This window comes from Balearica regulorum, chromosome 15 (assembly GCF_011004875.1).
Source record: "Balearica regulorum gibbericeps isolate bBalReg1 chromosome 15, bBalReg1.pri, whole genome shotgun sequence".
In the NCBI taxonomy this organism is placed as follows: domain Eukaryota; kingdom Metazoa; phylum Chordata; class Aves; order Gruiformes; family Gruidae; genus Balearica; species Balearica regulorum.
In genome coordinates this window covers 15377408-15402469 of record NC_046198.1, presented here as the reverse complement: position 1 = coordinate 15402469, position 25062 = coordinate 15377408, and the positions used below count along the sequence as shown (strand labels likewise).

Genomic DNA, 25062 nt, shown 5'->3' with positions numbered 1-25062 from the left:
GATTTATTACTGTAGGAAAAGTCTTTTAGAGAAGCTAGCTCCATTGGATTTAGAAAACACAAGCCCAAGGCAACAAACCATACAACTCTGCTTGTTAAAAAGCTGTATTTCACTTCACTCTGATACTACACTACGCCATGGTAGGCTCTTTAACCGAAATTTTTCAACTTCATCTCTTTTTCTTTTGTGGAAGGCTACAGTAATGGAGTAACTTCAAAGGCAGCTTTTTATATTAGCATTTGAGAAAGAATTCATGGCACTGTTTTATTATGACTTTCTATAAGACCAAACTTTGACAATGTGTTTTAAAGAAAAAATTATCATTGAAGAATGTGTTGACAGTACAACATTATACTTAAAATAGGTTTATGTTAACACTTGAAAATTTGTATCTGAACATTAAGCAAAGCATTACAAATTGTCTATTCTTAAAGGATAAATATTTATTTATAACCTAGGGTGTCTTTCTTAAACAAAATAATGTATAATTACTTTATACAGGCAATTCTCTATTCTGAAATAAGGCAGTTCTTACATTGTTCTGTTTGGGGCGGGGGGAATACCTTCTTTAGTAAGTAACATACGCAGGCTTATATTCTAGCACTTACCATTGCAGTTTCCAAATAATGAATGCCAAAAGATTCAGATTTGTGAGCTATCAGTTACACTGGTTTACTAGAGTATCCAAGCTAGCTCCAGTATTTCCACAATTCCTACTACAAAAAAGGCATACTGTAAAATCAAGCCAAAGTGCTCAAACATTAGCCCAAAGCAATTAACTCATTAGAAAGTATAGGTTTTAAAAAAATCAATCCATTCCAATGTGATTCTATTGTACAGTAATTTAAATAAGTTTTTAGAACAAGTTTAGATAGCAATTGTTATTACTGAAAATAATGTTTATAAGGAAGAAGTACATGTGTATGGACCATATATTCATCGAATAATTGGTGCTGATCTGTCATTTGTTACTGTTGGTCTGAGTTTCACAGTCGCAAAAGGATTTTCTCCACTGAAAAGAAATGCACACAGTTACTAGAAGGCTTGCTACGACACAGATCCAAAGTTAAGCCATGCAGTTTCTTCATCCAAGTTACAGTTTTAGACTGAAGAACTCTGTTTAACTCTGTTTAACTTAAATTTTTAAAACAAGCTTACACATGAAGAGTCACTTTGCAGTGATATAAGATGTGGGAAGTTAATACACAGTTAGAGCTGTGCATATTTTTTTTAAACAGCTCCCAAGCTTCAAAGATTTTTGTTTTTAACCCTCAGAGACATAGCTTAAGTCCTGCTCCCTGTCAAACTGCTGGAGAAACTTATTTTGCTGAGAACAGCCTAGGCATTGGATGCCACTCTTGAGAAAAGTACAACCAATTTTAGCCGTAATGCTTTACCAATGCCTAGGAAAGGTCACAGTAATTCAGGAAAAACATCCTGATTTCCTCTCACAATCGATATAATAATATCAGCCAGTATAAAAATACACAACTACATTAGTGTAAATGTTTTAAAAATATACCTTAGAAAAGGTGGTTTTATAATGCCATTCATATCAGGTTTCTGTAAAAGAAAAAGATATTTACAAAAATACATTACAGGCGATCTCACTGTCCTGCTAAGGAAGAGACACCCTGTCATTCAAGCAGGCTAAAATATTAAAGCCATTCAGAGTAATTATTGTGTAGTTCAGTTGAACTGTGGAGAGGTACTTGTGGAGGGGAGAATTCTCTCAGAACACCAAAATGAGAAAGTTAAAAAATGGTGTTAGCAGTTGACATATTTCAAACTGCAAACTAATTGCATTGCTTTGAGTAGGTGTCAGATGAAGGTCAAAGTGAAAATCTGAACATACATTCTTGCACATAGAAGCAGAAATATGCAGATGTTATATTGATATACAAAATATTATTGTCATACCAATAAATGATAAAATAATTTTTTTTTTTAGCTACTGTCAGCCAACTGTAGGATTCCTGACTTCTGAGAAGTTTGCTGTGGTACCTACTAATGGAACTTTGCATCCTACTCCGGTACAGTCTCACAGTTTTAGCAGTGACAACCATATTTAATAGATATATAAAAATCACAGAAAGTTTTTTTGCCATGAAAATGTGATCTCTGCTTCAAGACACTTTTTGAAGAAAGCCCCCCAAACATTTATCACCATTAGATATGCATCAGCAAAATATTTATTTAAACAAGCAGCAAGAGACTAGGAATCGCTTAGTTTGATTAGTTTTCATTTTGAATCATTTGAATGTTGACTTAATAGCAGAAATACTACCTTTACATAGTATTATCTAGTCCTAAAAATGTATTTCCACTCAGCTGTGGTTTTGCTGAACCTAGACATTAGTTAGTACATCAATCCCTCAGCAACAGCCACAAACATGCCACTAACTTTCATGGGGCTGCACAAAGCATTTCTGAATCCAGATTTCAGCTGCTTTAAATCCCATCCCACCAGAACTCTAAAATCACTTGAGATGATAGATTTGTACTTTCTGTGAGAATTTCTTTCCATTTTTCACAGATTCCATTCCAGAGAAGTTTGCTATGCAGAGTAAATCTAGTACTCTTAGCTATATCCCTGAGCAATTCTCCTCCCTTCCTATTGCTACAGATGGATTGAAATGCCAAATGCCCGTGCTGCTCCTGAAGACAGCTGCGTGGAAGGGCTGCTGAATTCAGGTACCAGTCTCTAAGGCAGAATATTCCAGGGCCTCCCTTAAGAGCTCAGTTAAGTAGGTCAAGAAAAGTAAGCAGGGCAAAACATGTGGATCCATGGGATCAATTACTTACCGGACCTGTATCTTCTGGTCGGTCAGTTGGTGATTTAACAGTGGTACCTTTGGAAGACTCCATTCTTCTGTCTGTTTGCAAAGACCCCAGATAGTCTGGTGGTGGGAGGACAACGTCACCTTTTTCCACAAGATTTACAGAACTAATACTTCGGATTGGTGCAGGGCTGCAAGACAGTACCAACAAATAACGTTCTCAGCTCCTGTGGTACATCTCCCCCGCTTACCTTTAGCCCCAGGAAAGCACAAAAGTGCACGAGCTGGCAGTTAAAGGCGTGCAATCCCATGGAAATCAGTGGGAGTCTAAATTAATGTTGGGGTGAAGTTAGTTCTTGGATCTTTGGGTAACCAATAACACATGTTAATGTAATCAAGGCATCATACTACAAGACTGTTAAAAAGTATTTACTGTATATGTTACTGAACAAAGAACATGAGCAGAAAAATAACATTTTTAATAAATGTTAGGGAAGATTTGGGCATTTCTGCAAGTCCCACCCAAAACATTACCTTGGCACTGGGACAAAAGCTTTTTCTTCTGCTGGTTCTTCTAGCGGTCTAGTATACGATGATGGAAACCATCCTTTTCTGTAATGGGAAAGTTTTTCAATTTCATAATACATAAAATTGGAAGGATCTTTAAAAAAAAAAAAAAAGGACAAAACAGCAGACTCCATGAACTGAGATTTAACTTTTAAAGCTCAATTTCTGATGATACTAAATTAGTGTACAGAATCTCCCTAAAATACGTGCAGTGATTTACCTTACAGCAAGACTCTGAGTCCTCAGTCAATGACAGCCGGCAAAAAGAGGTGGAAAACCATTTACTAATATCTGCTAATAAAATCTGACCAGACCTGTTTTTCCTTCACATTCAAATTGGTTAATGTATTGATTCTCTTACACTTTAGTTGTGTCATGTTCCCCATAAAGCCAGCCATCCTTTTCTTCAGCTACCAGAAGTGTGATGATATCCCCCTGTGCAAAGCTAAGCAATGTCTTGTTACTTCCAGCAGTATGTGGGAAGATTGTCTTTACTTTTTGCCTTTTCATTATATGTAGACCCGTGGCAACAGAAGTTGAACGTGATAAACTGGCATCATCTGAATTCTCTGTCAAAAAAACGAAAAAAAAAGGCAAAAGAGGGCAAAATTAGCTACACACTAACAAAGTTAAATACAATTAGTAATCTGACAGGAAAAAAAAGAGTAAAGGAACACTCCAGTGCATGTCAGGGCAAATCAAGTTCTGAGACTTTGTACTGCTTTGGTTTCCACTTAGACACCTCTCAGTTATCTGCCAATGTTTCTTATCAAAGTTCTTAACAGCATGTGCGTTTATATATACACGCACTCTCATCGTAATAAAGTTGAACCAACAGATATAAAAAGTTAGGTACGTTTGAACTTGCTACTTTTTCCCTCTTTTGGCATGAAAAATGCTAAATGTTCACAGCCATAAAAGACCTTTGAAAATTTTCCATTCTGAAAAAAATAACTGTGTATAAAGTCCCAAGATTTCATTTTCAAATGTGCCTAGTGCTCAACTTCAGCTGAATTGATGGGAGTTGCAGATACTTGGCACTAGGCAGACATCAGGTGTTTACCAGGAGACACCTTAAAGGAGGTCTCAATATTGTGTGGTTTTGACCAGTATGGTGTATCGTAAACAGATTTCAAGGAAGAAGTGCTGGAATTGCTATTATCACTTTGAAGAGTTCTGCATTGCTTGTGTTGTGAACTAGGCTTAGTTCCTTCCCCACAGCTGAGAGAGTAAAAAAAATAAAAAATCTCAATATTGTAGAAACCTAGAAAACAAATCTTAATAGGATTTTACATTTCAGGAAAGAAATACAAGACTCTGCTAATCTTGTCCCGTGTGCATTCTTCTCTAACTGAAGGAAACCAAAGTGAGACGGTAATGGTAGTTAATGTTTATTTGTGCGCACTGAAATAAACACTCAGATGTATCTTGTTCAAAATTATAGAACATATTCTTCTGATAAGATTGGAAGTCAGAAGAACAGTTAAGCTGGGTTAATCAGGGACATGCAGAACATGATTAAAATAGAATCTACCTATCTTGACCTGTATTTTACTGCAAACAATTCTTTGCTTCTTGTAACACTTATTTTTCCTGTGAGGTAACTTAAATAAATCCTTTGTAAAGACCATGTCCTACTCCTCTGTATGTCCTGGAATTCACAGTGTCAGAGTAGTCAAGAAGTTGTAAGATAATTTCATCAAACACTAGTATGTCATTGGCATACTTACATAGTTTGCAACAGTGACACTCACCAGCGGAATTATTTAGTTTTTCCGAAGATGTCTTTGGAACCGTTGCAGGATTGTTAAACATATCAACCAGTGGACTAGTGTACGCCCTACCTGTAGGGGCAGGGGGCACCTTTGATGCATTTTCATGATGAGGATAAAAATTATTTCCAATCTAGAGTCACAAAAACAACAGTATCACAACACTGAGGAGATAGCGACAACCTATTTGCAATATTAAATTCTAGAAAGCAATACTTAAATATTCCCAAATGATACATATTTAGAGCCATTCACAGGAACATGAGGACATTCTGACTTGCTAATAGACTAGTTTGTAAGATGCCTCTGTCCCTTGAGAAACTTTTGTTAGTGGGAATGCTACGGTAGCCCTTTCTTCCACAAATAGCACAGTTACACTTAGATAACATCCAGATTTTTTTAATTAGATGTTTACTGATATCATCTAGAAACTCAACAACTAATGGTGACACAACATAAAAATAGGTAAAATTTAGAACTTAACCTGTACTCTAATACACTGATAAGAATCATGGAAGGCAGAAGGAAAGGAAAGAACATTTTTTTTAAGTTTATATTGAACTACTGAGAATGTAATTACTCTTACTTACAGATAAGAAGGTAGGAAATGGAAAGGTTAGAACAAAAGTAGTTCTGAGGCTGGGCTCTGCAGAAAGAGTCCTCGGCACCCAACCAAAAGCTGAGCCTTGCCTGGATACGTGCTTCTGCCTGCTGTAGTGCGTATTTTTCCAGCAGCAAAGCTTCAGCTTAGTGATTTTGCTTTCATCCCCAGCCCCAGTACATTCCAGAGGGACATTATAGACCCGATCCCAAATGCTCTGGTACAAGAGAAGTTAGTGAAGCCACTCTGCTCCCACTCGAGAGAGAGAGAGAACCTGTAGCCATCCAAGAACAACGTACCGTGGTATTTCTCTCTATCATTGGTGAAGGCTGTGGAGTTCCTGACACTGGAGTGGAACCAGGCGTCCTTATTTCCTCAATCATCATCCTGACTTTTTCAGGCACTTTGGTGGCATCGCTACAGATTTCCTGCCACCCAGGCAGCTTGGATTTTAGGAAGTCCGCACACTGCATCCAAGTTCAAAAGGTACTTGTCAAAGTACTTTTCAATAAAATTGCACAGATCTACTTGTTATGTTTCATTATACCAAAAACAGAACACCAGCAAAATGGAAATATTTTCAAAGATTTTTCTAAGTAATAGCTCTTTGAAACAAATAACATGTTGTAGAAAGAGACTGTCCTTCTTCAGGGCCAGATACCAGAAATACATCAGTCTGTACATTTTTTTTTCTTAATATGATTTTTAAAAGTCACAGTGACCCTTTATTGTTGCTACAATATATTTAAGAGAATATTGCACTGTGAGCATTTTCTATGAACTGATCACAGCGCTTGTCTGGCACTACAGTGTTCCTCAGTGCTACCTTCGCTATTTATGGCGGTCTGATCCACATGCTACAAGAGATACTCAAGATCTCCTGTATGATTAGATTTCAGTTGTTTAATTTCTGTTCACACTCATGCCACTGACCTGAACGTGATAGAAGTGCATGTGCTGGGTAAAGCTGCAGTGCTTGTCAACCAGAAAACAGAATCTTCTTTTTTCTTCAAGGAGAGCTTCTCTGCAGCCTTCTGCAATAAATCTCTGAATATCACTCTGTCGAGAGCTCACAGTTTCCAAATACTAAGGGGGGGAACAAAAACCACATACAGTTCCTGAGTTTAATTTGATACTCTATCCAATTACCGAAACAAACTCCAAAAGCCTTAGACAAAGGGTTTGGAAAGGCAGGGTGCTGTAGGGTGCCTCTGCTTCCAAGTCCTCCTCTTCCCATGCACACCCCCAACCTTCCCTAATCGCATCCGGTAAATGTATATTCTCACTACAGGCCGTTGATAATCTGTTTAGGGGCAGGGTGGGGGAAGTGAAGCAAAACAAGAAACAGTCTTTTAGCCTCTAAATAAAATGCTGCAGTAAATAAGATGACAACATCAAAGCAGCAACTGTGCTGAGCAATTAAGGCCACAGGTGTTCCAATTAGACTAATTACCTTTATCTGCTCCATAGCAGTTACATTGACTCTCACAAAGCTACAATGAATCTCTACTTCATTTTAAAGAGGGGAAAATGAGTTACAAAAAAGATTAAACTGTTATTTGTCTGAGGATATGAGGATTCATGGCTAAAACTGTAATTAAATGCTAATCCTTGAATTCTCAGTCCAATACCTTAAAAAGAACTGTTAGGAATGCAGGTTAAAAGATACATAGTAAGAAATAGGAGCCAGTACTATTTACGATTACTGTACCTTGTTATAGACAAAGCTTTCTTTGAAAAGAAAATTAAAATAGAAAAATATGGAGAAAATCACATCTAAGATAGAACGAAATAAAAGTATTGTGCAAATAAAAATATCAATGGCAAGTATTTTCCGAGAGATACATCACCAGAATATGACTTACTACTTAAAATAGTTTCTCTCCATTGCCTTGCCATTTCTTATTTCGCCTCAAGATGGCGATGCTGGTTTAGGAGCAGTAGGAAAGGTAATTACGATACCAGAAGTTGGCATCTGCCTACTTGGGGAAATTAATTCATAGCAAATTACTACTGAATTTGCATAGCATAGCTGGCTCCCTGTGTAAAGCTCTGCATAAAGGTGTGGTTACAGAGGTACCTTAAAAAAAAAAATAGTGGTGGTGAAGGGATGAAGCTTAGAAACTGAAGCAGAGGTCTCTGAATATGCAGAGCAGTCCAGAGCTTAATTTCAACTGGAATATGTACATTAGGAGTACCTTTAATATAAACCAATTTGAGGAACCCAAAATGCAGGTTCTTTGAAACCATAGAGTTCAACTGTTGCCAAACTTGCAGAGAAGTTCTGTGTAATTAGTTAATAACATTGTACATAAGTTGTGGTAAGCTTCAGAAGTCAAGTTTTAAAACAGACTCGGATGTGACCTGTAATAGTTCAACATTTTCTGTTGACCAGTTCTCATACAAAGAAAGAAAGAAACAACTTAGAGACAATACACTGACCTCCATTTCTTTATGCTCATATTTTGTTACATTTCGTGCTCCTTGGCTTTTCCTTCTGATTTTTTTCAGCTCAGCCTGAGACTTCTCTAAAGAATCTAGTTTGCTTCTATGTTCAGTTTGGTACCTCTTTAAAGTTGCCTGCAATCAAAGCATTTAAAACATCTCATAATGCACTCAGCCGTGTAACTGGGTAAGTGACTAAAAAGCATTACCATAATCTACAAGATATCGCTAATACACATCAAACGAGTTAGGAAATTGCCTGTCTCAACTTTAGTTTAAAAATGCTATTAAGTCATGCATTGGTTCCCTTTTTAACTCAAAATAGGCACAAAAATTTTTGCCATGTTTACATATGTAAAGATCAATTGATTAACTAACTATTGGGGAACAATTTCCAAAAAATTATTTGACCAGAAATAGATAAATAAAATATGAGGTTTATGAATGTACTTACATTCATATATTTGACGTCCAGGTCTGTTTTCTTCTCCAGTTCAGCTATAATTTCTTTATGAAATTTTTTGAACTTTAAAAGCAAATGAAGAGTTATTAAAAATTGGCAAAAGTAATTTTATAATTTCAAAAGAAAAAGAAATTGTTTAACTTACACTCTCCTCTAGACTGTCATTAAGTTTCTTGTGTGTTCTTGAAATTTCTATGAGAACTTGGCCTGTTGATAAACATACAAACATATTTATTTCTTTCATAGAGTTCTGAAGTTAATTATCAAAAAGCAGTAATAAAATATATTTAATGCATTTATTAACTGGAATATATTTAAGAGGAATAGGAAATTTCTTGCTGTTGCTCATCACAGCAGTTTAAATAAATGACTCTATCTGGCCACAGACAAACTAAGAAACTCTTAAGTGACAGAAGAGTAATTAATCATACATTATTATGCAAAAGGAACATGGAGTGCCAGACAAAATAAATACTTCCTTCTGTCCAGAATAGCTCATATTGATTTAGTAACAGCCTCTCTTCTTGCCAAGTCAGAGAATAGCACACAAGAACTGGAGATAGTTGTTACTATCCAAATAGCTGCTATCCCTTTTTTCAGTCTGAAAATTAAACTTTAATAGCTATTAACTAACCGCACCTTGAGAGTTAACAGAGTAACCTTTCACATTCGTTCACAACACACCTGCTAAACCGGAGCTGATACATATGCTGATTAATTTCCCATACTGTTTTATCAGCGATTACAGCCTGACTGTACAGCATTAACCAGCAGCCAAGAGGCGGCAGATTTCTCTGCATCCTCTTAACAGATCCTCAGTATCCCCACCATGCTCTGCTGTCGCCCAGCACAAAGTTGCACAGCTTGCTTTTAACCACGAGCAGTTAAAAGCCGGACTGTTTCATTTTGCTTTAGGAGGGTACAGAGGAAAAATACCTCAACCCTTGGGGTGTGGTTCTGCATGCAAACCAACGTAAACTGCCTGCTGCGGTCCTGCCCTGCATGCAGACAGCCACATCACCCTGCTCTGGATACAGATGGCCACATCATCCCTGCTCCCTCCTTTGCGCTGGCACCGACACACCGCCCGTATGCCAGTCTTGTCTGGGAGATTGCAACATACTGCTGAGAGGAGCAGTCAGAAGTGTCCTTGAGCGCCCAGTTTGACTTCACACAGATGGGACCTGTAGGCAGTTTCCAGGTCTCAGCCAGGAGCCATGGCAAAAAACGGGAAGCGCCGGGGCCACGACCAGATTCCCAAACTGTCACATCTGAAAGTCTCAACTAGGGATGTGTTTTACTGTCACCCCACTGCCATGGCAGGAAAGGCAGGTTCAGTTCCACAGCTGGTTCACTGCCATGCCTTCTCCAGTGATCTGTCTATGCCTCAGTCACCCTTGGAGTTATCCCACCATGAAGTATTTGCCATACAGGTGCTCGCAGTATCAATCCTGCATTAGTGCTGTCCTAATGTACAGGTAGACCTTAAAAAGCTACACACAATTCTGTAATCCCAATTACGTATCACTGGCAGGGTCACTGCGTGGGACTGCTCTGTGTGTCCCCTTTTATTTGTTATCTTACATGATTCCCAGTTTCCTTTTTTCAAAGAAAAAAGAAAGGATGTATTAACTGTTCAACACACTGGTTTACAAATCTTGTTTTCTACCATCCCTCCTGAGTTAGACAGCAAAGATTTACCCTATAATCCTTCAGGTGCACACAAAAGCTCCCAAAAGATGCAGATAATTAAAAAAAATGGTGAAATAAAATGAATGACAGAACTTTTCATGAGATGCTCATATCATCTCCTTTCTCAGCATCTCCCCAACCATCAAAACCTGTCTCCCCATAGTGCACATTAGAGATTTGGTCACCTTCCCGTATAAGATCGATGCGTTCCCATAGTGCCTGGGTATGCGTTACCACCTTTTGCCCTTCTCACCTGTCATTCTCAAGTTACATCATCTCAAAATTTTAGTTTCTTTAGAATGAGAATTGTATCTCCTGTTCTGTGAAGTAAGATAACACAGCAGATCTTTAACTAAATAATGTAAAACATGGGTCTGCTTTACTGTTTACGGGGAAACATGAGGCGGTTCAGGAAGAAAAACACGCGTCTCCTGACTTTTCTGGAATCCCTCTTTGTGACCGAATCCCCACCTCTATGTCTCTCTGCACAATGACTACAGGAGACTTGGAAGAAGGAATCAGAATACAATGGGAACAGCCAACCCCTTGATTAACAAGAAAAAGGAATTCAAACTCAGGATGGCAGATGGGAGAGACAGAGGGATGCTGTATTTTTATACATTTTTTCTTTTTTCCTGGGTCCTTCTGTACAACCCACAGCATGCTATGCTTTTTTGGTTCGTATTTAGAGTTGCTGGTGACTACAGAAATACAAATACTATGAGAAGCAAGAGGTGCTATAGTAATTAGTTGCTTATATGCAGTAGAAAGGTAAATACAATGTAGTTACATAAACACTTGAAGTAACAGACATGAGTAAGCCACCGTGTTATTTTAAGGCTGTAGAAGTGAATGCACTTTAGTCCAGAGTGTTTCTGTTTCTCTGAACTCAACTGAAAAAATACATTTTAGACTGTAATGGGCTTTTAAAATTAGAAGAGTTTTGTAAACACTTATCTGCAACTTAAAAAGGAAAATAGTATTAAAAGAGATCAGGAAAAAAGTAATCAAGAAATACAAATAAAGCTACAATGTTTGTTTGGTTTTAAATAGGCAGACTAGAAAGCTATTTGGGTAGTTACAGAAATTCAGGGTGAGTGTTGAAACTGCCCTCAAAATAACTGCCCTTACAGATTTCTGTTCTTTGTAAAATGAACTTTTTCTCCCTGTCTGTAAAAAGCACATTCTGAGAACCCGCTGCCAGAGCGGCGCACTTAGCTAATACTTGGCAAGGCTAACACAGCCACCCCTCGCCTTCCAAGTACTGACAGACACCCAACAACGTCGGGTATTGACTCAGCTCTCGCATCGCTCTTTCACACTCCCTTCCTCTGGCCTGCCCTGCCACCACAGTGTAAACGCTCAATAAAACAACCCATTCACCTGGTGCGTCAAGAATGGAAAACCTGACGCTCGGTGGTTGTTATTTTTGTCTCACACGGCACTTGAACTGACTGCAGCCTTCAAGTCTTTCAGCTTTGGATGCTTGGTTAGAAACAGGCTTTTTCATCTTTATTACAAAGAATACTGCCAAAACATGTCCTGAAATTGAGAAAACTTTAAAAACTACACTGCCTTCTAAACGGTTTGTGCTGGATTATTTTATGATTTTATTTTAGAGCGTTCTAGAACACTTAAATAGTATTTTTTAGATATCAGTGACTGTACCTCTAATTGCATTTCCTTTTTCTCTCAACCAAAGACTCCCTGTATGCTGTGCATCAGGCAAAAGCCCTTTCATGCTGGAATCTCCTTACTGCCACCGGTGATCCACAGGCACTGTATGTACTGGCTCAGCCATTTAATTTCCTCTTTCATGTTTTGAATCAACATTTTGAAAAGAACCCAGAGTAAGCAGACTCTGACCTATTAGGATTTAAATTACAGTTTAAATTATGGTCAGATTCTGCTCTTCAAATAACTAGAGAACATTTTTACAGTGAACATCTGCCATGTTTTATTATTGCCAGTTTAAGATAATGGGTTAGCCACATTTTGATGGCCCTCCCAAGTAAGATTTACAAAAGGAGACAGGTTTTTGTAGAAGACTAATTCAGGAAAGGCAAAACAACCCCTAGCTTATATGTAACAGTGGCCAAGTGGAATGGAAATTCTATATAATATTTTGATTTTAATTACAATGGTGAATTATAGAATAGCTCTAATAAAGACAATGGGTTACTCCGGATTAATAACAGCATAACCTAAGGCCAGGCTCTAATGTTCAGTAATTATTTGTCTTGTATAAAGGTACAGAAAACTACTTAAGGTGAAGACAAATATGTATTTCTCACATCAACTAAAATATTTTGCTGTATATTAAAGCTGCTCATGGTCAAGTTTTATATATGAGAGCTCATAGTACACAATAACCAAATATTAACCTTGTCATCACTTCTTGGCAAACCCCAAAGCTATCAAACATAATGACATGACTAGAATGGATGATAACAGACCACTTCAGCCCAATTTGTGGCAGACATAGTGTTAACTTGAACCAGTTTTAGGTGACATATTATGCAATGAATTAATAAACCAAAGCCACCCATCTGGATGATAAAAACTATTAAAATACTTGCCTTTCAAAGATACTTTTTTCTGCTTTCCATTCCCCTGCACCCTGAAGAGTAGAGGTACATTAAATATGCCCACATTTGTTTTAGAAAACAAAAATGTAGTTGTGTTTATGTAGATACTACTTCTCTTATTTTCCTATTACCTAATAAGTGCACTACAGGGAAGAGAAGAAGTAATCTCTTTCAGATAGAGATGTTAGGGGAACATCTCAGCTTAAATAACTTAATAAAAGAAACATTTCTCATGCATGATTCTCGAAACCATGCTGCATAATACAGCTATAATCTGAAATATGACTGTGAACAGTAATGCCAGGTTCCATGGTAAATTTATCTTAGTTTCAAATAAGTTAAATGCACAGGTAGAAAGATCTTTTAGGCTGAAACTTCAGGAGTTTGTGGAATATTTTTAGGGTTAACCAGAGCTGTTGGTTGTATTTATATTTTCTATTGAGAAAATAAGACAGACTAGAATTCCATTAATGCTGTTGGTTTTGTTACCAAAAAAATGGAAAAAAAAAATCACTAACCCACAAAGTGTAACAGTTGCTTCTCCATAAACAGCATCCCATGAGCAAGACGACATCCCTAAAAGACTGTCTTCACAGTAGACGAAACACAAGGAAAGCCATTTCTAACAGAAATACTCATTTTAAGGTCAGAATACAGAACTTCTGCAGCAGCTACACTTCAACCTCACTGTTTGCACTGAATGATTGTGCTGGTTATTTATCTTTTTAGCTTATGTTGACTGTTCTTATGAATAAAAGAGTAGAAGAATTAGTTGAAGTTAGAAACAAAAATGGAGCTCAATCAATAGGGTTCTGGCATAGCTACCAACAAGTCTCTTAATACAGAGGCTTTCTTAGATGTCTGGGAATGGACGAAGTGCTGAACTGTATCACTCATTTATCTCTTCTTGTCCTATTTTGCATTCAGGGCAGGTCTAGTAACTTCATGGTTTAGAGATGAAACCACGCAATTATTTATATTAAACAACAGAATGAAAGGCCGAGTCAAAGCTACACATGGAGACAATGTAGTTCAAGTCTATGATTAGATGCCATTTCTGCCAAGATGCTCTCTTTCTTCCAAGTTACACTTTGCCCAGAAGAAAGGCATTTATGACAAGGGAAAGGAAGAAACAGAGTCCTTTGAAACTTTCAATTTTACTACCTTTCAGGGGCTACTGGCTTCAAAGGAATACAGTACAACAAATCAATATGATTGAACAAAACATCTGTTAAGCCTCAGATGCGTTAAATTTATCATTCCATCATAGGCAGGATTTAATTGTGCAAAGGATGCCTTAAAGAAGGCAAAAAGCCTTAGTGGAATTTAACATGAAAGAATAAAATCATAAAGGACAAAATAACGTAAAACTTCCCAAGCTCTAACTGTACTTTGCTGCTAATACAATTTGTCCAGAATACTTTTAAAAAACCCCACGATCTGTAGAATTAATACTAATATGCACATAAATCAATAGGACTCAGTCAAGCCTGCCTTTCCTTACTGCATGAACGAACATGAAATAGGAAGCAAGGAGTAAATCTCTCCATAGTTCATTTTATGAAATGGCATTGACACATGACCGTTCAATGCCATTTTGTGAAGGTGACTGCAGAAGGTGAAGGGGAAGAATAAAAAAAAAAAAGAAAAAAGCTTACAATAGAGAAAAGGGGAAGAGGTTTCAGAGTATAAAGTATTTTAGGCCCACTATACATCCTAGATGTAGTGCCTTGAAGCAGCACCTCCAAATAGATAGTTATGTTTTGCTAGAACAGCAAATAAATAAAATCTGTAAATAAAACAAAAATAAAAGCAATGAGAACTTCACGTTCTAAAATAAAAACTGATCTGAGAATGCCATTTAGAATATGCAAACTTCTCACTGAGGCTGTGAACAACAGCTATGTTTCTGCGATATAACAAGCAAATAAGTTAATTTAAAACAGATTAAACACAGGTTAAAGGAAATGAAAAAAACCTTCATGACAATGGCTGAAGTCTGTGTATTCAAGCACTAGTCAAGTAAAATAAAATCCAAAAGTGATATTGATTATGAACTGGAATAAAACTGAACATTATGATATTGTTGGACATGAAAAAATAAAATTTTAAGTCCTATGCAAGTTAGAGATATAAAGATATAAAAATGCAGACCTGTTAACAGCATGTGTCGTCAAAGTTGTTTACATTAGGCTCCCACACACACTAAACTGCAGCAATTATTCATTTAACGTACCGTCTCATGCTTTCAGCTCCCCTTTAACTACGTAAGCATTTTATATGAAGTTGCTTTCAAAGCACTTCTCGTCTAAAGTTAGCTCACAGTATTTCAAGTAATTATCTGAAACTGATTTAATGCTCAGAGTTAAGAAGTTTCAAGTTCTCCATAGCTCAATTTTATCACTATTTTTTCAGAAGTTCCATTGCTGCTAAATATTTAAAATATTTTTAGATACTTTACAGTCTCATTGATACAGAAGTGATAAACAGTCTTCCAAAGTTCCTAAGACCTTGGAAGATGCCCAAGTCTAAGTATCTTGCCTCCATATCCAGACAAAATAAATAGGATTGTACAAGACCCTGTTGCTACTTTTGTGAGTTGGACACCTATGGTGTTAGGTGGTGGTGAACTCCTACCGCTCTACTTTCTCCTCCTCATAGAACTTCACTGCCTGTGTTCCTCATAGGCCTCCCTAGTGAAAAAAAAATAAATCTATTCAACCACAGAGTTTTTACGTATGTTTGGCCAAAGTCAAAACTTCATCTGCTTGAAGTTAAAAATCAAAAAAAGTAGTATAGCTTCTGTTTTTATCCAGTCAAATAATTTCTTTCCAGCTACATCACAGCCAGCATACTTTAACAGGGGTCCACAGCTCTCAATCAGCAGAGACTTTCTAGGTACAACATACTTTCTTCTATTGGAAAAGGACCTTGTACTGTTTTATAGCAAATGCTGTACACTGAGTTCTATGCTTCCCAAAATATTTGCTTTACTTTGATATGTACATATATAGCATATACATACAAATATCTATCTGTGTCTCACTGACAGTCTGTTTCCTCTGCACCAGAGACAAACAGCATCAGAGAAAAATACAGAAAATACAGGTGGCTGGTCGCAGGCTACCACTGCTCTTTTCTCTTGGTCAGCCTCTCTCCTAACAAGCTCCTCAGACCCAGCCAGGAGCACTCAGCCAACTGGGTAAATGGCACAGGTGGTGGCAGCTCAACTGCATCAGCATCTTCTCAAGGACCTCCATCTTCTAGTCACAGGCTTAGTGTGTTGTGGAACTGGCTGGAAAAATGCATTCAGGACCAGTTATAAGATGATGGCTGGGCTTTTACCCAAAATGAATTTATCTCTCTAAAGGGAAAACCAAAAAGCTTAGCCACCAATTCTCAGCACCTTAGCTGCATATTATTTGGAATAAAACTTGTTAGAACACATACTTGGCAATACTCTCTTAAACACTTCCCCTGTCATTAGATTACACATTGCTCTCTGTGTGAGGAATATAATCAAAGAATCCTGCTATTCAGAAATCCTTCTCCCATTTCATAATTGGACAAACAGTGAAGGGATAGAGCACAGTTCACTTCTACTGTAGCCTAACACCTCTTATTTATGATAGCATTTCTTTTGTAGTTACTTATGTAGAAATCTTTTCCTTGTCCTTAAACTTTGTTGATGGTCATGTGAAAGAAAATAGTGTAGAAGTGCATAACGAAGTACCTTCCCAATATATAAGATAGAATTAAAATTACTTGAATAAAAATTATTATTTTTCTTTAAAACTTTGCAATATTTAAGTATTAAAAGACACAAAGAACTCCTCAGCTCTTTATGCCTCAGAAAGCCTATGACTGTTTATTAAAAAAAAAAAATCTAATCAGTTAAACCCAAGGATCAACTTGCTTTTAAAATATACTTTACTTAGACTAAAATTAATGCCAAATTCTTTCAGCTTGACACAAGTGATTTTAAAAAGGACCACAAAATTCCTACCATGCGCTACATACTATAAAGTGGGCAAGAACTGTTCATAAATTAGCTATTCCCACATAAGACTTTACAAGAGTGAATACTTAAGAGATTATCAAGACCATTACAATCTCCAGTTACTCTGAGTTTGTTCTTGGTATGATGCTCTTACCTAACAATTTTAAACACAACAAGAATATTAGCTTACGTTATATTTTAAAGAGGAATGTGATTTTATTACAGTTTCAGCAAAGTTCAGCCTGCTAGTCTAATCCTCCTTTCGCTCTCAAGCTGTTTTGATCTCTATGTCAAAAGAATTCAGAGGTTAGAATTTTTTAAACCTACTATATCATTGAACAGATGTTAATTAACATGAAATATTCATCTTGTTTCAGATGATTAGTAAGCATGGTAACTAAATTTTAATGTTTAAAAAAAGGAAAGGAAAAGCATATGCCACATAAATAATACATGAAAAATGGCAAACTTGTTTTTCCACCTGTTAACTCCATTATTAATACATATGAAGACTGCTGCAGGCATTTTTAAATTTTTTTTACCCAAACATATGAAAACACAATATATTAAGGTATGTCAGAGACTGATCTTTCATAGGGCCTTGAAAGCCTTATATACAATAGCTTTTCATACTTGAGCTGCCATGGTGTTAAACAAGTGACTTGTAATCCGTACACAAGTCAGCGCAAAGAAAATAAGTTACAATACAGCCACAAGCCTGAACTTGCCAGCCCTGCTGGGTTTAGGCAGGTTAGTTAGGGAAGATCATACAACAGAGCTAATCTCTGTTTTCCAGCAGGACTGGAACAAACAAATCATGGTAAACTGCAAAATCTGAAGTTCTTTATGGATTTCCAGTACTAGAGAGGATAAATATTGAAGTCATCATTATAAACGTTACATGATACTCAATAAAATGCAAGGAATCACTGCAATTTTTATTACAGCACTTTGGAATTGCCATCAAATTCCCCAGCCTTAGCAGTGTCCCAGAAAAGAAAAATCCACACCCAAATTGAGCTGAAAGTTTTGAGAAAAGTCTTTTTCTCAGAAGTCCAAGACAACTGGTGGTTCCTCCCTGCCCCCGGCCCCTTAGGAACATTAATGACATCCACAACTGATTTTTTTTGTGTTTAGAAGTAATTCATCAGGAAGAGCTGACTGTACATACAAAACAGAGTTAGACCTTCAGTTAAAGGATTTACAAGCTAGTTATATATTGATGTCATTTTCTTTATGATGTCGTCATTTACTTTCCATTTTCCATTTATTTCTCTGAGAAGACAACTAAGTGTATTTTCCTCCACACAGGCTCTCAGGCTTATTTCTTTGTCAACAGACATACCCAGGTGAAGAAAAAACTATGGTTGCTACGCATGAGCTGAGAGAGAACAGCCTCCTGCCTGCTGTACTAGCCCCGGCACCTCGTGATCGCACTATGTTTGGGTAAGTTCAAGGAGCTGCCGAGGAACGCGCACCTGCTGTGCGTGCAGAGCGCCACTTCTCACTCTTCCGAAGGACTCTCTTCTAGACAAACACTAGAAAACGTTACGTATACACACAGGTGAAGCTCAGGGCATCCTTTCCCGGGTCCCCACTGTGAGATGAAAGATGTTTTTGCTACCTATGAGAGTCATGTGAAATGTAACTGTTCTGATATAGTCAGAAAATCTTTAAGGATGCCCTTCATGGCATTTTCAGTATTTTCTCAGGCCTCTGAGGCATAGCATGAAGATATCAATTAAGTACACATTCACTGTAGGTGTTTTGAATATCAGATTTTTCCCTTGAGGGTGTGTGGTCAGATCTATCATTATGGATGTTCTGTGCTGAACTCCAGAGTCATTGTACACAAGTAGGTGTGCTTACAGTAGCAAGTGCAAAGACACGTGCACTGGTGTCAGAGCTCTAGCACTGGAACCACACATCACAAGGAACAGGACAGCCAGTGCTGCCTGTGAACTGTTAAATTAATCACCCGGAGAAATTCAGGGCTATATACTGTACATGTTGCACTCAGATCTCATCACTGCCTAAATCAGGAGAAACAGCTTCAGTTTATAGGCTGCTATAAGAAAAAAAAAAAAGGAATACAATACTGAAATTGACTCAGAAGTGACAGTTATCTAGAATTTCATCTGAAAAAGCAACTGGAAAAATATCACTAAAGTCCTATGAATACCTGTCATCTTTTCTTCCCGTGGTGCTAGTATTCTGCAACATCAGTGCCCCACAATTGTTCCCAAAGAGCCTTGTGTTATTTTCGTATTCTATTCCTCCCTTCAGCCATTTCTAGAACCAGAAAATTTGCACCTTATCTGAAAGTCTTCAGAAGAGAAGTTACAACAGCACGACTGTATACAGAACAAACTTTGGAGTAGTCTTATAAGAACAAGCTGCAATATAAATTTTTAAGCATTTACATTCTTTATGTTTAAGAACAAACCCGCCTCTTCTTCACTCTGTTTCTTGGTAGGATTGTTTCTGTTTTATATTTTAGCAGGGAAAGATTACAGAACTTAAAAAACAACAACCACCAAAAGATCTTAAGCTAACGACTGTCAGTTCAGCTTCATTGTATGATGCCACCTGACCACTCATTGTCCAGGACATGTTTCGGGCAACGTGCTTCACTGATTATTTATCACTTTGTGATTTTTGTTTATTTGTTAATAATGGTTCTGGATATCAATATGGGAACAGGTTCCTCTTGCCCTTCTTTTTGGTTTATTGATAGTACAGCGGCAAGTATTCTCCACTATTTGTGAACATTGACTTGCAGGAGCTTTTGTCAGGCCATTGGCAGGGCACACGCTTATGAATATCTGAATAGTTAAATTGATTAGTAATCGGTGAATAGATACAGCTTCCAATAGCTCTGCAGTAGGTGGTCAGGAAAATTATTAGATGTAGAGTTAAGTTGTTTATATTTAAGAATTTAAGACTGAAATTTTTCTTTCTTCCAGCAGACTTTTATCCAAAGTTTACATGCAGAATACTGAACATTAAAAACCGCAGTACTGATTCTAGAAAGAAAAGTTTGGCTTACTTTAACCTTGTAAATGACCTTGAAAAGTAGAACATATAAATAACAGGAAATTTCCACTAATCCAGTTCCCATTTTCATCAGGAGAAATGTATTTGGAAAGGCTGGCTCATCTCCTTCTAGCTTTCTTATAGCAGATTGGAGGTCTATATAGCACAAACCCAAGTGTTATTGTAAAATTAGAAGATACAAAACCTCACTCCTGAAAAAACACACAACTACTTTGCATTTCCTTTTCAAGATAGGTCTCTGTGTACTTTCTTTTTATAAGAAAAGGATGGAGTGGCTTCTTCCAATGCAATTCCATTATAAATACGGTAGAGGAGTGTTTTATTAATGCTCCATAGGAAAAGCTGGCCTGATACATTAACTACCTAAACTCCAGCCTCTAAGCCAGTTTCCCAGAAGTTTCCACCAGATGAGGTGCTAAAGGGGTTCTGTCGTTGCTGGCACTTTTCACTTGCCTTTCTATCCAACAAGCCGTTCCAAAAGCAGAACATTTATACTATGGGAGAGCTGACACTGATGCAGTAAGATGGGACAAGATGAGAGATCTCTCTTCTCTAGTTTAACTGAGCCAGTGCAGGGAAGGGTGCTAGGTGTCATCTTTCTAAGACAAGTGAAATAGGATTCCAGCTCAAAGGGTCAATTTATACAACAACTTACACAATTTATACAGCAAGTCAACAACTCCTGGCCTCCCCTCCTCCTCTTTTTTTTTTTTTTTTTAATGGAAGTGCAACTAGCCATATTCATCCTAAATGATGGAATTTTCTCTTTTTCTGCTTGGCTTTCTCAATAGTGAGAGTGACACTTCACGGCTATATCACAGAATTAGCAAGAGAGCTACAGCTTTGAGAAGTACCCACTCAAGTGGCAATTTTGCTTATTAATCAGGAAGGAAATAGTTTGAGTGACAAATACTAGCAAGATAGTGTTTTAAAAACAAGGTATTGCCTTACATTACGGTCTGATTAGAAATTTTTCAGCAAGGAGATATGGGGGTTTTTAGCAAAATAAGAATTTTCCAATTCAGTTCCAAAATTTGAGAGTCAGCCACTTAAAGCTCACAGTTTCTGATATAGAAAATTTTTCATTTCTGCAAATAGAAATGAGGAGAGAGAGAAGTCCACAGGGCTTTTCTTAGTTGCAAATGTAAAATGAAGTCGTTATCACTGGAAAAAAAATAAAAATCAGCTAGAACTCTATAGATTGAACTTCACACTACTGATTACATCAGTATTAGATTTACATTATTTTCAAATTGTTAATTGTTAGTTGCTTTAAACCAGCTAGAAAACAGTTACCAGGTGATCTCTATGATCCTGTTAGATTTAGATGTTACTCCAGAGCTCTTACTAGCTTACTCAGAGATTCATAAGAAATGCTAACTATTAGATAAATTGCACTGAATAGCTTATTCTCTAATAATTCACTAATTAGCTTAGTCTCTTAACTGACCAATGGTTTATCAACCTTGACTCTCAAATGAATGTGCAGTGACCCCAATAACTATAGACATTTGGCTAACCACAGAGAAGTATAAGGGCTCTCACAAAAAGGAGAAGTGCATATAGAGAACCCCTGCCCCCAGTTATCCACACTGTAGTATCACTGTAGTTACTATGGTACTTTGCATATTACTATATCACTTCACAATTGAGATTTTGTATTTGACAAAGCATGACAACATTGTTGAGACCTTTAAAATTACACCAGTTCATGAGCAAGCCCGCATTTCGAGAATGTGTTCAAATACTGTCTTTTAGACCCTAAGAACATCCTTTCTTTTATGCATGAGAGGAATATTAAGTTCAGGGCTCATCCTCTGTCAGGCAAGAATTCCACTTACTGTGCACACCATTAGAAATTTTTGGATTTTTTCTCCCCTCTCCCAATCTTGGGACTACCTCAACACAGAGCAATCTTAGTCCAATACTTGCTTCTCTAGATCACCTGTAGTAGTTTTTAACCAGAAAACTTCTCCTAAAGAGAACCCAAATTTTTCCAAATTCTTACATTTCAGACTGTAGATGAACACAAGCTTTTGCATACCTGTTTCCAGATAAGTTTTAACAATGAAACTATGAACAAAAATAATCAACCCATAACACAGAGAAATCTTTAAATGAATTATCAATCTTGGTTAGATTAGGGAAGAGATTTTTGTCTTCTCTGATTTTCCTTTTAACATGCTGAACTTTTGCAGTTTAGTTTCATTGGACAAGACCATGCAATGTAATATTTTTTTTACAGTTTGACTTTTTTAGTTTTACAAGCAAGTAATAGTTTACGCTTATTAGTTCTTGAGCAATAAGCTCTAGGTACAGACCCGTAATACATTTGTGGGTGTCTGCTATAGATACCATTGCCACACCATAAACAAATTGGGACTTTACACCCACAGTATAATGAGTTGTAGCTACAATAACTGGCTGGTGCTAATAAGGATAGCTGGGAAGATATGAGAAGTAGCATTCAATGAGTGAGCAGGAAATAACTTCCTGATTCCTTGAGCAAGTGAAGGCTACAAAGACAGCCTTTGTTACCCGAGGAGAGAGTTTATTAACATTATAAGCACTAAAAATCAGTAAGACAAAGCCTCAAACTCTTATTTTGGGCAAGCCAAAAAAGATTAGCAACACATCATGAAAGTTACTATTTTAACACTCTATCAGTGGTACAATAGCTATGTGAAATTATTTTTAGTGCATTATTAAAACATGATTTTATTGTGTTGATGTGGTATGCTGAAATTTGAATAGTATAAAATATTAACATTTTTAAACGTGCAGTTTCTTGTTTCCTATCTTTTCTTCCTAGTGGGATTTCCAAAAGGTGCCTAGGAAAGAAATATGCAAATTTCATATTGCAGAATAACTTTAACTACATCAATTCAGGTTATGTTCCTAAATGCTCATAGCAAAGTCTGAGGGACTACAAGCAAGAAATTTAGGGAAATAAAAAAGTAAAAAGAATGTTGACCTAAATCAGCTTATCTCTTATGAGTAAGGATTGTATTATGAATGCAGTATATTCTTCTACTTCCTCAACTTACTCATATTAAGTTATTCTGTATTAAAATAATTCCGAGAGCTTCAACCAGTCTTGAAAGATACAGATACTTAGTACAACAGCTCTGAATCAGCTGGAATATCCAGATTTCCATTTCATTCTCGTCTCCCTCTTCTGCTCCAATTTCATTTGACAGTGAAAACACTTTCTGGCATTTTTACTTGATCTTTTGCCTGACTTTTGCCCACTATGCATTTTCCCCCCTCCTTCAAAAATTTTCTTCCCTAATTTTTTTCCATTTTTGTTTCTACCCTGCCGTGGGGTTGGTATCCATTTTACTGTCTCATTACAAGACAACCATGTTCTGTGTTTCCTTATGAGAAGGAAAGATTGACTGTGTTTTTGATACAAATCTTTTACATCACACTTGGCAGTAAATACACTCTAGGTCACTCAGCAGGTTTGGGTTTGAACTGTAAAATGACTCAGTGCAATATTCCAGTAAAGATTCTTCATAAATTCTAAACAGTATTGTGTTTTAGCCATCTGAGCGTTGTAGTCCTTTTGTAATTAAGTGTAAGAAGTTTAATACACCACAACTGCATTTAGTATAATACATTATTTTTTATCTGTCCCTACTAAAGGTGAAGTTGCTACAGGAGAGACCTGAAACCTTGGTCCCTGCCTCATTCCCCTGTTCATTATTCAGAAAACCAATTTTAGTATGAACTGTATCTGCAAAAGTTACAGCTTGATATGCCAAATATCAGGGAAAAGGGGGAATCTTGTTCTAACATCATCTTTTACAGCCAAAAAGTACCTAGTGGCTGACAGGTGAAACACAAACCTAGTGGAGGTGGCACATACATTTAAGAGGAGTCAAAGATAATTAATTGGTAGATATGCTTTCCCCTCATTTGTGCTATAGGTGATACAATGAGGTAAAAAACCAGCACCATGGATTTCTGACAACTATGAAGTCTTGCCATCCATAAGCCAATTGTCCTGACGGGTTAAATTGGTAAGCCATGGATACAGGATACAGGAAGAGGCCTTATAATATCACTTTAAACAAGGGAAAAGTAGAAAGTTTCAGAAATATTCCAAACATCAGATTTGGATACAGATAACACGCACACATAAAATCATGGAAATTGCTCCTCTCTGCTTCTTCACCTGTCACCTTTAGACTGTTGCTCTTCTAAAACAAGCGAGGGTGTCAGCTCACCTGATGCTCAGGAGAATACATTCCAGAAAAGCAGTTCACAGGCATATCACAAACCGTAACTGATGACAACTGACCTCTTTTGGCAAAGAGAAGTATTATGCATGATAGAGCTGTTAGTGGGAAATAACGTGTCTTTTGGCAAACCTAGAGGAACTCACAGAAAAGACAATTCCACAGTGGGCTCGGCCTACAGTAACTCCACTAGAGTTAGCAGGGTCCACAAACGAGCAAATCACAGCAGTCTGATCTAGCCTTTACACATCCGATACTGCTCAGCATGCATCTTAACATTTTTAAAATACTAAAGGGTGCAGTAAATTCTTTTTTTCCTTTTTAAGCAAAGATACTTTTAGAGACAGCCAGGGTGTATCATATTTCTTTGCTAAATAGGTCAGTATTGTAGCCCAGCTTCAGAACTATGAAGACTTTCTCAAGAAAATGCAAGTGATCTCTGTCAGACTCCTAAACACATTGTCCTGCCTTTTCCAGTGTTCATTGATTTTCCTTATCTCTAAGGTAACTATTCTATCAGAGGGTATGCTGGAAGAAATCCAGAGTTGCTGTTTTCTTTAAGAAGAAACTGTAACTGCAGAAAAATCTTTTAAGTAGAGGGTAAACAGCAGAGTTAGAGGCCTGACCCTGAAAAGGGCCATGTTCTCTCAATACAGTATATGTCAAAAAATGTTTATAATTGCAGGGAAGGATTCATAGTTAAACAAAAATATATTTTCAATCACAATTCTGTATTGTTCCCAATAATATGGAAAGCCAGTTATTTTCAGAATTCAGCCCGAGACTATCCAATGATATTTTCAAACAAGCAGACAATATCCCACATTCATACAAAGGTCCTTAATAGATTATT

At 37.1% G+C, this 25062-nt stretch overlaps 1 protein-coding gene and 1 long non-coding RNA gene across 2 annotated transcripts in view; one reads left to right on the top strand and one right to left on the bottom strand.

Annotated features, from left to right (window-relative positions):
- Nucleotides 1-250: 250 nt before the first annotated feature.
- The window catches only part of BAIAP2L1 (BAR/IMD domain containing adaptor protein 2 like 1), a 39383-nt gene continuing 14571 nt past the window's right edge, over nt 251-25062 (bottom strand). The window contains exons 4-14 of the mRNA XM_075768101.1: nt 8774-8835; nt 8620-8691; nt 8163-8300; nt 6654-6806; nt 6020-6187; nt 5102-5252; nt 3709-3916; nt 3315-3392; nt 2806-2971; nt 1523-1563; nt 251-1012 (exon numbers count right to left, since the gene is read on the bottom strand). Of these exons, the coding sequence (XP_075624216.1) occupies nt 937-1012; nt 1523-1563; nt 2806-2971; nt 3315-3392; nt 3709-3916; nt 5102-5252; nt 6020-6187; nt 6654-6806; nt 8163-8300; nt 8620-8691; nt 8774-8835 (1313 nt within the window). The 3' untranslated portion in view covers nt 251-936. The remainder of the gene's footprint in view (nt 1013-1522; nt 1564-2805; nt 2972-3314; nt 3393-3708; nt 3917-5101; nt 5253-6019; nt 6188-6653; nt 6807-8162; nt 8301-8619; nt 8692-8773; nt 8836-25062) is intronic.
- On the top strand, nt 8171-24001 carry LOC142604052 (uncharacterized). The gene is made up of 4 exons (XR_012837954.1): nt 8171-8352; nt 12023-12101; nt 18248-18354; nt 23898-24001. It is a non-coding gene; the product is annotated as an uncharacterized LOC142604052 (long non-coding RNA).